The sequence below is a fragment of the Abramis brama genome (genome assembly GCF_963993115.1).
Source record: "Abramis brama genome assembly, chromosome: 4".
Classification (NCBI taxonomy): Eukaryota; Metazoa; Chordata; class Actinopteri; order Cypriniformes; family Leuciscidae; genus Abramis; species Abramis brama.
In genome coordinates, this window is record NC_139966.1 from 46,397,793 (window position 1) to 46,409,769 (window position 11,977).

At 37.5% G+C, this 11,977-nt stretch overlaps 1 protein-coding gene across 1 annotated transcript; it reads right to left on the bottom strand.

Annotated features, from left to right (window-relative positions):
• Window positions 1–410: 410 nt before the first annotated feature.
• Window positions 411–11,358, bottom strand: cntn1b (contactin 1b). Its single transcript, XM_084110666.1, has 24 exons — window positions 11,071–11,358; window positions 9,593–9,676; window positions 9,084–9,125; window positions 8,861–8,987; window positions 8,536–8,717; window positions 8,329–8,424; window positions 7,610–7,816; window positions 7,392–7,491; window positions 6,971–7,152; window positions 6,109–6,233; window positions 5,878–5,995; window positions 5,578–5,728; window positions 5,330–5,457; window positions 4,757–4,929; window positions 4,556–4,679; window positions 3,624–3,791; window positions 3,234–3,383; window positions 2,986–3,056; window positions 2,656–2,887; window positions 2,125–2,237; window positions 1,863–2,052; window positions 1,644–1,759; window positions 1,166–1,322; window positions 411–925 (listed from the first exon to the last, which is right to left on the bottom strand). The coding sequence occupies exons 2-24, from the start codon at window positions 9,645–9,647 to the stop codon at window positions 843–845; spliced, it is 3,090 nt and encodes a 1,029-aa protein (XP_083966792.1). The 5' UTR covers window positions 9,648–9,676; window positions 11,071–11,358; the 3' UTR covers window positions 411–842.
• Between the last annotated feature and the right edge of the window lie 619 nt (window positions 11,359–11,977).

The window sequence follows — 11,977 nt, forward strand, 5'->3', positions numbered from 1 at the left end:
ATGTTTATGTGCTTGAAGAATCACTGTTCAGTTCAGTTAGGCTAGTCCTTAAATAGCAATTTGCAATAAATTGGTTTGGTGTTTTAATGAACGAATAAACTTGAGACATTTGAAGTGTTTAAAACTAAATACCTTAATTGCTAATTGTTACATAGATAGGCCTAATTTATCAGACATGTAGCCTATACACAGTTCTCACAACAAAAGATGTGTGTCTCTGATTTAAAAAACGTGCCACTAAGAGTAACTATGGTGTTTAGGCAAAAAGAATATAAGCATATCAGCATGATTCAATCATTCTTTGTTTTCAGATAGAAACTTTAATGGTATGATTTTAACAGGGTTATGAACTTATGAAATATGGTAGTTTCAATCACATTTATGAGATGAAAACTTGTAGGAAGACAAAAGAAAAGCAATTTGTTTAATGTTTTCAATGTTTACTGATATACAGATGAAAATTGCAGTGTATTAGCAAAATAGTAGCTACTAAGAAAGTCACTTTAAAATCAAACAGTGACAAATGCAGTGCATCTGCTGACATTGAAACAAATGACCAACAAAACATGTTCTGTAATAAATATGTCTTATGAATAACTGATGGAAAGTCATCAAAAAATTACCATATCCTGATACTATATATTTATTTTACAACATCATTTCATTAGTTGATTGTGGGCATTTTGTAAGGCAAATCAAGAGGGTAAATACAAACAGTTTTTTATATTTTACACTCCCAAACAAACTTTATCTTCACCATGAAAAACATCCCTGTAAGGAAATGCACTCAGACTACATTAGGATTGTTTTTCAGAAGCTGATTTTGTTGTCTTGTTGTTTGCCTACAGGCCTAAATTCATCCAGCCCAGAGCCAGCAGCAAGACAGAGGCAACACTGAAAGATTCAGCACCCAGAGTTGCTTTACCTGAACACAATACAAAACAATAATAAGAAAGACAAGTATAACGGTTAGATCTGTGGAACAGTGTCAGTCTGAAAATACTGAAAAGGATAAAGACTACATGAGAGGGATTTCCGATCTTGAAGTGAAATATACTGTTGAACTTTTTGCCATCATCAACATTGGGGTAGGAAAATGATGAATGAGGTGGATCTTTTTTTTTTTTTTTATCATCCTTATTGATTAGTGAAAGGAAGTATTCACCTTGTACTCTGATCTGTGATATGGGTCCATCACCTCCCTCACAGCGGGCTCGGACCTCTATGACATAATCGCCGGTCTCTGGCATGGGAAAGTCGATGTAGTGCCTGCCTGTGGTGTAAAGCTTCCCATAACGCTCTCCTTCCTTTCGGAACAAAATCTAAAAGAAAGATACAAATGGTTACAATATTTCTAAAGTATCAATACACACAACAAAATCAGTGAAAATTAAATCAAATAAAAAAATATAAATGGTAAATTGAAATAAGAGTATTAAAATAAGGTTCTAGTAAAATAAAATAAAATACATTCAAATAAGGTTCCAGGAATAAAATAGAACAAAATAAAAAATAGTATAAAGGATGAATTAAAATAAAGGTTTTAAAATAAGGTTCTAGTAATAAAATAAAACAAACATTAAGATTAACAAGACATTAATGAATGTGTCAACAGAATACTATGTAAAATATAACCGACTCACCTTGTAACCCTCCACATAGGACTCATTCCAGTAGTTATAGATGTGATCCCAATACAGATAGAGCCATTTGCGTGTAAAGCTGACATATTTGTATACTCTCAAATTACGACTTGGAGCTGGAAAGACAATACACATATTATCAGTACATTTAAGCTCTCGTTTCAAATGTAAGGCCTGTATAAACCCATGGGCAAGTGATGTGAAGTGCAAATCTCTTACGGGGTCTCCTGGTGAACATTTCACAATGCTCGCTGGGCGGTCCGAGCCCGGCTCCGTTGAACGCTCGTACCTCTATAAGGTAATGAGAGTCAGGCCGCATGTTCTCCAGGCGCGTTTGGTTGATCATTCTATGCACAATGACTCTTGAGGCAGCAGCCTCATTATCATCGTACTTTCTCCAGTAACGAATCTAGACACCAAATTAAGAGACATGAGGATCAAAACTTCATGATTATTTTCTATTATTCCACTTAGGACTCACCTGGTATCCGTCGACCCACTTTGGCGGTGCCTGGTAGACTGGTAACCACCAGACCAAAGCCTCTGTAGAGGTGACCTGGCGGGCGTAGACGTCTAATGGAGCTTCAGTCGGTGCTGAGAGAGATATTACATGTGTTAAAGGTGCTTGATGTTTTGAGTGGTGTATAAAGACCTTACAAAAAGAACCGTTATGTTTTTATTACCTTAGAATGAGCCATTTCTATCTACATAAACCACGGGTCCCCTTACACATTAAGTCGGCATTTTGCGCCGCCATGTTTCTACAGTAGCCCTAAACGGACAAACTTCTCTACAGAGCGAGTTGCTTGACTGGCTACTCTCTGCTGTCTCAGACGACGACATGTTTGTCCTGTTTTGGGCACCGTAGCTTATTCGAAAGGGTGGGGTGAGCCCAACCCCTCGGTTGTGAATCGCTAGATGCCGCTAAAATCTACACACTGCACCTTTAAAGCAAGGATACTTCAACTAATTTATGAGCAAATAAGGGACGGATACCATCAAACCTACTCACCTAGGCGTGGCGAGAAGACCACTGCTATAAGACTTGGGGGTCCTTCTCCTTTGCTGTTGAAGGTGCTCACTTTGACCTGTATCTCTGTGTCTGGGGTCATGCTCTCTTTGTAGACGTAGCGTCTCGTCTCAGGATCCTCCATGATTGACCATTTCCACTCTTTATCCTCATGCGGCTTGAACGCCACAGCGTAGCCAAATTTTTTACCGAAGAAGAACTGAGGTTTCACAGGCTGCAATGGAATCAAGGACATGAGGGACACATCAGAAATTTGCCACTGAACACTAATCAACATATATAGCATAAATACTGCAGCATATGAACACGTACAGTCCAGGTCACGATTAGCTCTCCGGTTATTCCCACCTGACCAATGACGTCAGAAGGAGCTACTGTAGGTACTGAGATAAGAGAAAGCCTGGGTGAGTCTATGTGCCTCACAGAACTGATTTTACTAAAAAAATTATATATCTATGTTATATTAAATTTGATTATTTTATGAAGTATTTTTAAAATAAATTATTGCAGATCAATTTTTATTAAATATTGAAAGCTGTATTCTTTCTAAATAATCTCACCGGCATCCCATGTCTTGATTTTAATGGACGGACGGCTGTTTTCCCCAGCTCCAAATTCATTGATGGCATAAACACGGAATTCATATTGCATCCAGGGGTAAAGGTCAACAATGGTTGCTGACTCTGCAGATCCATTCAAAAACACAGGAGCTGGGAAAACAACATTTGTTCACTCTTTAGAACATGATCACAAGAGCAAAACACACTAAGATCACATTAAGAATGCATTACGGTCTTCACAAGATCTTCTCAAATGTGACAGAAAAAGTCAAATCGAATGAACTATATTCTAATACAAAAAACTTCCATTCTGCATTGTTTTACTGTTTTCTAAGAAAATTAGCCGGAAATGTTTAAGATATGCGTTTTGTCTCCCTTTAGTGGACTCACAAGTGGATGCAGTTTTCCAGTCCTCTGGATCCAGGGCGTAAAAGTCTCGTGTTTGTACAACATGCTGGATGAGGGGACTGCCGTGGTCTGATCCCAGACACCATCGCAGTTTTACTGACGTGACTCCAATCTCTTCCACACGGATGCCACCCGGAGGACCAGGCAAACCTGAAGCGAAAACGGTCGATATTCACGACAGTGTCATGATGGTCTATTTGATGTAAATAATAATGCAATAATACAAACAGTTAGTTGTTAAACAGATAAACATCACCTCATTGTTTTTAGAGGCCATATTTTATTATTTTACAAAGTCTTGATTTTGTTTTTGGGGACTACTAGAATAGTTTTTCATGCTTGAATGTTTTTTCACATATTTTACATTATTGCAGCTCACTTCATGTTCTGCCAGTAATGCTCTGTTCAGTTCCTGTCTCTACGAAGCCCCTCCTTCTGAAAAGTGCAATGTGCTCTGATTGGTCGGCTGGATCAGTGTGTTGTGATTGGTCAAATGCTTCAAGGGTGTTTTCACGCCCTTACCATATTAACACTGGATTTGGGGTGTAAAAAACAACATCTCTTGGACATGGCGACAACACACTCAACCATGCCTCACTCCTTTTATTGTGCAAACCTTGGGCGGGAATTATTTAAATGAGGAATATTGTGACACGTACATTCCCGGAAGAAACCTCAAGACTACAAATCGAGGTGTTTCAGGGAGTTTAGAAACAGTGCACACATAATATAGAGAATAACTCCCTTTGGAATTGTAACTTTGCAGACCTTTTCATGCTCAAACAGCAACATCACACACTAAAGAAAGTTGAAAATGTAGAAAAGAATAATAGGTCCTCTTTAACATTTATCTTCAAGTTTTTAATCATATGCACATATCATAAGCTAGGACACACACAGTTGAAATCACAAACCTTTGACAAAAACTTCAGCTTCTGCGGTGGCGTTGTCCACTATAGTCTGAGCTGTGCAGATATAGTGTCCTGCATGCCTCACCTGAATATTCTTGATCAGCAGGTCTCCACTCTGCTCATGACCCTGCAAAAACACACACAAACAATGAATGTCCTCCTGTATTTCCCATCAACAGAACTGGGATTCTTGCCTCTACTCACCATGAGCTGCTCGTAGTGTTCGAAGTCTCTGTAGAAGTTGATGACGTAGGAATCGACAGTCCAGATGAAGGTGATGTCCAGGCTGGGGTCATATGATGCAGAGCACTGGAGAACTATACTGTCACCAACAACTGCCTCAGTGTCTGATGGAGCCTCAGTAATCTTGGTGGCCTCTGAGAAAATTAAATAGACGCAAATGCATACACCTCATATTAACTGAGAGGCTACATGGAATATCGATAAAAGTGAAAAACATAAAAGGAATATTTACAAAAGTGACCAGTCACAAAATCCTATGATAAATACTAATAGATTTACATACATTTTAACCTAAAGTAAATAAAATGCATCAACTATCTAAATGCACTTTTCAGCCCATAATAATTATATTTATAAGATAATCTAAATTAATTTCAGCAAATTATGTTCAAATTCTAACGTTGATTAATTAATTATGATAAAATAAATAAATAAATAAATAAAACATATCAAAATAATAAAATAAAATAAAATAAAATAAAATAAAATAAAATAAAAATTAGTGTAGGTGAGGAGATTTGAATTTTGTCTGACCGGTGATAGTGAGGGTCCCTGTGCTGTTGGATTTGCCACGGTCATTCTCTGCGTAACAGGTGTACGAGCCCTCATCACTTTTTGTTGCGTTCAGAATCTCCAGACTTCCATCATCCCAAATTAACATCCTGAAAAATAAGGATGAAAAGAGATGATGATGATGATAACTGTGGCTAAGCTTCTATCATCACCACAACACTATGATTTACCTGTAAGTAAATGCATGTATTTAACATGGACTGACTAACCTTGAAGAGTTGGTCAGTAACTCTGAGCCTCGTTTCCAGATGAACTTGGGTTTTGGAGCAGCACGGGGGTTGCACTCTATGACCACACGTCCATTTTCAGCCCCTAGCAGAACCTTCTTCACTGGATTATAAATGAATGTTGGTGCACAGGCTGTGAAGAGACCATTGGAGACACTCAACCTTCAAAAATAGTTATGTGCCTTTTTTAAATACACCTTCAGAAAAGTGCAGCTCTTTCTATTTTTCTATGTAAACTACTACTTCAGAAGCACGACAGTAAAGAAGTATTTAAAAGCTTACAGACGACGCGAAGCTCTGCGCTGGCATAGATGGTCCCCCATTCATTCTCAGCAATGCACTGATACATGCCTGAATCCTCAAACGTGAGGCTGGAGAACTTCAGCTCCCCTTTGCCGTACTGGAGATCAGAAAAAATGTAGCAGAACACACAGGATTACCTGACATAAAACATACTGAACAACTCGAAGTTCTCATATGGGTTTTCCACAGCAAATAAAACAGGGTATTAACCGAATAGCCATCCTTCAGCCAGCGTATCCATGGTTGGGGCTTCCCCACGGCAACACATCTGAGAGTGAGCTCACTACCAACATCTTTCTCTGTGTCATTGATGTGCTCAGCCCACTCTGGAGCACCTGAGGAAACAATATAATATAATTAGTTCTGTCAAATTGATTAAAAATCGATTAATCACAATTAATCGCATCTAACATATATATATATATATATATATATATATATATATATATATATATATATATATATATATATATACATATACATACATACGCACACACACAAACACACACGTATATATATTTTTTTATTTATATATATATAAATATATAGTTATATGTTTACAAACTTTTGTTAGATGCGATTTTTTATTTTGACAGCACTTTATAATATAATATAATATAAAATAATATATTATAATATTAGTTCTGTCAAATCGATTAATCACGATTAATCGCATCTATACTACATATATGTAATATATATATATATATACTATATATATATATATATATATATACTGTATATATATACACACACACACACACACATATATAAGTTTGTTAGATGGGATTAATCGCGATTAATCGTTTTGACAGCACTTTACAATATAATATAATATTATTGGTTTTGTCAAATTGATTAATTGCATCTAATATATATATATACGTGTGTGTATATATACACATACACATACATATACACACTTTTGTTAGATGCAATTAATCGCGATTAATTGAATATTATAATATAATATAATTAAATGCTTTCTGTAGTTGTATAAAAGACATGTTTATCCACCAAATACATAAAACAGAACTAAACCAGAGTCTGTTGAATTTTGAGTTTGTGTTACCCTCCACATAGAGCCACTGTCGATACCAGTCCATTCCCTTAACGTTGAGCGTCTCACACTCGTAGCTGCCCTCGTCCTCGTACTGAACATTAAGCAGGTGCAGTAAAGCTCCGTTCATGCTGACCTCATAGTTGGGCGGGAGATCAGCGTCTAACTTCCTCCAACGGATATGTGGGAGAGGACTGAAAGGTAGAGCGAAGAACAAATCTAATGCTATTGTGCGAGTAACAATGCTTCATTAACAAAAAAATACTATGGTATTACAATGTTTTTAGGACATGTGCCATGATTATATAATGATATTCTTTGAAATACTGTTAATACTATGGTGTATTCCTTCAGAACCATTGTAATGTAATATGAAAGTACCATGGTATCACCGTTCAGACTATATGAACAGCATCCGCATTTGCTGACTCACTTTCCAAGGGCAAAGCACTCCAGAGTGATGTTCTGTGCCACCAAAGCATAAGTCTTGGGAAATTTCACACGGATATCAGCCGGATATCGCTTCACCTCCTCTGTATAAAGGGCAGAGATGAAAAGCTAGGTCATAATTGACCTTTAGAAACAACAGTGCTCTCAGTAAGGCAGTTATGAGTAAAATTTTGGTATTGTGGGTAATGAGAAAGCACTCACTCTCTATTTGTGGAATCAGAGGAATCGGCATGCTGAAAACACTCTTGCCGATGGTGGGACTTGAAACAAAACAAGAATAATTCCCGACGTCTGATGCCTCGACTTTAGCGATGTACAGATTCCCAGTGGTCTGAGACACGAAACGCCTCTGGTCTGGGAGGATGAAGTTGGGGAAGTCGTTATAGATCCAGCGGAACATCACCTCACCTGGGAGACAAACAAAACAATTGACAGAAATGAGATTTGAGTTGCTGGAAGGCAAGTGTACATGAATCATCTTTTTTAGCACATATTTTTTACTATGTATGATTGTTAGGCAACTATGGAAGCTTGTTTCCTCCATGGAGTAAAAATAAAGTCCAGAACTGTGGTATAAAAAGTCACAATTACCTTTTTTTGTTTTATTCCATAATAGAAAAAAAGCTTTCATAAGTAAAAGTTATTCTAAAAACCAAATATTTTAGTTAGACTTACTCACTTTTTTTCAATAAATGAATATACAATTATTTACATTTATTTTAATGATTACTTATTTCATTTTAAATGTAGTTTTTAATTGTATTTAAAATTGTGTACAAAACCTTGCAACATAAATTCCATTAAATGTTAGCATAGATTCACAAATGTTTTTTTGTTGTTGTTTTTTTACTGTATCATGGTGGTTGTATAAATCTACTAGGGAACTGCTAAGAAGGGATCTGTATGTGATCAGGTCTTACTTGGATATCGAGAGGGAGGAGAACACAGCAGGACGGCCCCCTGTCCCTCTTTAACATTCACCGGCTCTCTCTCATCTGTAGGGAACTGGTTCAGGTCTGCGGCCCGAAAAATAAAAATAAATGAACTGAGGAGAGGATCTGACAAAAGAGACATCTGGTAACAGTTCACAGCCTTTACAAACATAACAAGTCCTGTCCGTCACACACATCCAAATTTGACGGAGGCCTCTTTGCTGATGACGGTGCCGTAGACGTTCTTGGCCACGCACACATATTTCCCAGCATGCTTGCTCTTTTCTGGGTTGGTGATGAGCAGGTTTCCTCCCACCAGGCTGAAGTGCTCATCGGGCTGTTCCATTAGTTTAATTTCCCAGTTGTTTAACCACCATCTGTGAAACACAGGCTTTCATTAATGAGCTTTTTCTCAAAAGATTCTTCTTGCAAGTGATAAACACCTCTCTGCAATAGGAATTTTCCCATAAAGACAGAGATCATGACAAACAAAGCTCGGGATCAGGAAAGAAAACATTACTTGATGATGGCCGGTGGGTTGGCCCGCACTCTGCAATTCATGGAGATTTTGTTCTCTGGTGAATCCTCTGCGTACACGGTGTCTAGAGGCTCCTCCTCAAATATAGGGCCAAAGCCTGTGGCCTCCTCTGATGGACACGACATGAGCCAGCATTATACTCAATCTACAAAAACCTAACCTAAACCTAACTAACAATAATTGTAAGTGAAAGTTAAAGACTTACTGTCAAAAATTCTGGGTTCAAATATCCTGGGTTTAATTGCAGCTGGAGTGGGAAGAGAACAAATCAAAATGATTTTAATTCGACTTCATTTACCTGGACAGCAAGGGAGACTAGATATCATTTTTACAGGTAATTCATTTTGTACAAATTCAGGTGAATCACACAAACATACACACATAATTTATCATTTGGTATGTTTATTAAGCGGTTTTCTTCATGGGGATTATTGACTGCATCAACTGCATTTTGCATAGAGTACATAAAAAAAACCTTTTACATAAAGTTCATTCTCATGACTACGGATGGACTAATCCTAACCGAAACTCTATAAGAAAACTTTTTTTTTTAGATTTTCAGAGATAAGAATACAATCCAATACCAATCTTGTTTGATGTCATTTTCTACTTTTGAAGACATTCCTATAAATACATTTGGATAAATTATTGAGATAATTCCGTTGCTAAAATTTAGCCAAGTGAACACACACAAACACACACTCAGTTCCTCACCGGCCATTGAGAAGAAGTAAGAGAGAACACACAGAAACATGGTTGGGGCCACCATCTTGTCAATCTGACAGTTTAAAACCAGGCCTGAGAAAGAGAAAGAGAAAAAGAGAGAGTGTGTGAGGAGGGTGAAGTGCTGTGTAGATGTCTTGCTCTGATGTAGCAGGCTATAGTTGTGTCCAAAATGGAAATATAAGCAATTTATCACAGCCTACCAACACAACAATGAATCAGCAAACTGCCTCATCTATTTCACATGCACATAAGCGCATATAAACACATGAAGCAAAAGTAAGTCTGAGTCTTAGTATACACACATATTGTAATGCAGTTCTAAGAATTATAATGCAATCTCCTTGATAACGCATGCAAGCATCTCTTTATCTGATGTTGCTGCACTTTTACACTAACCCTTGCACAAGGTTAGAAAGGACATTTTTTTCTGCCTTGTAAGACGTGTCCATTCATTATGCATCTCAAGAACCGGCAACTCTCACGCACATGCAGTTTCATCCTTGAGCATGTACTTGTCTGTCTGTATGCTTGGCCATCCAGCTCTCAAAAGACTGTCCTTGTAGCAAGTTATGCACATGCTGTCTACTTCTATCCATGGTATTTTCACCAATCTCTTCTAATCTCATTGCATCCTCTGATCTGCTGTCTGCTCTTGTCCTGCACACTGGGATTTAGGTCACTGCATGCATGCCTGTAAGCTCATTCTAAGGGAGTGGCAGTAAAAATCTAGCAGCTGCCTGATTCCAAAATATCTTTAAACACAATTAAATAATTTACATTTGAATTTAACAGAGCAATAAAAATCATGCCTGACGTCATTGCCCCTTCCCTCACTATTTTTCGCAAAACTATTATGCAGTGAATTGTGAATGAATGATAATGCCAACGTATTATTAAATGCATATTCAAGCCCTAATAAATCTAATAACTGCGTCATGGATGATAACCATAGACAGTAACTGATGATAACTATTTAGCGCCGCCTTCCGACATAACACTGTCACAATCTATCTTTATTGTTACCAGGAAACCGAGGACTAACTTCTGTCCCGTTTAAACTTTACACAAGTAAATATCATGTAATTAACTCGCATCACAGCTTGTTTCAGCAGAACAATTAGAAAATGTATCAGTGTTTTAACACATTATTTCACATTAATTTGTATGAATCCACACCTTTCATTTATTAATTTTGTTTGTATTCATTTGTAATTTTATTGTAATATTTAGACTATTCTTATTTTATTATGTATTTTGTTTATTTATTTTATGTAATTTTAATGTTAAACGGATGACATCAACCGGACTCATCCACCCTGTTCTTCTGCATTGCGGTATTCCAAAACTGCGCGGAACACCTCCATCCATACTTTAGCATGCAGAATAAACTCCTGAACTCCTGTCACAGACAGATCATATTTTCACCAGAATTCCCTACAATATCATTATATCAGCAGCAAACTTACCGGAAGAATGTGTTAAATCCTTCGTCAAACCCAGAGCTGGATCAGAACCACCGCATCGTCCCGCAGTCCAGCGGGGAGACAGACAGACACATGGCCCGCGCGCGCCAGCCTGCTATTGGATGAGAGCGGAAACTGCGCATGCCAGGACTGATGCTCTCGGAGTCCATGTGCTGCTGCAGTGGGTCTCAAACTGATGGTCAAGGTGATTTTAAGGCATTTGCGAATGATTCAGAATGTATATGGATTCAGAATGTGTATGGACTAAGATATTTGGTGATTTAAGATAATGAGAGGCTTATCCACACACATCTGTTCAAATCCACTGGATTAAATTCTTACACACAGGGGGAGGGAGAGAAATTGATTTTTGCTGTTTATATGGAGTAACATCAATGCAGGGAGGAACGTTATGCCACTATATATATATATATATATATATATATATGTACATACATATATGTATACACACACACACACACACACACACACACACACACACACACACACACACACACACACAGTATTTATATAAATTCAAATCCAAGAGAATCAATCGAATCGGATAAAGAGGCCAAAAGGCTTGAGGCTATTTTACTCTCCAGGGCAGACACATAAAACCTGAATGTGTAGCCTACTGTAACATTTAGGGGACAGTGGGGTAAGTTGAGCTACTTTTTGCTTAAGTGGTCCTACTTACTAATGTACCTACTTATATATTGTTCCTAACAGGATTTTCTGCTATATTGTTTGGCCATAGAAACATGACATTTTTTCTCAGTCAATAAGAGAATTGAACTTGCCCCACCTTAGAGGTAACTGCAGGTGGTAAGTTGGGTCATTGGAGGTCAATTTTCATTTTAAATAAAAATATGAACACAAATTAGCTTATACAAAAATGCATTATCCA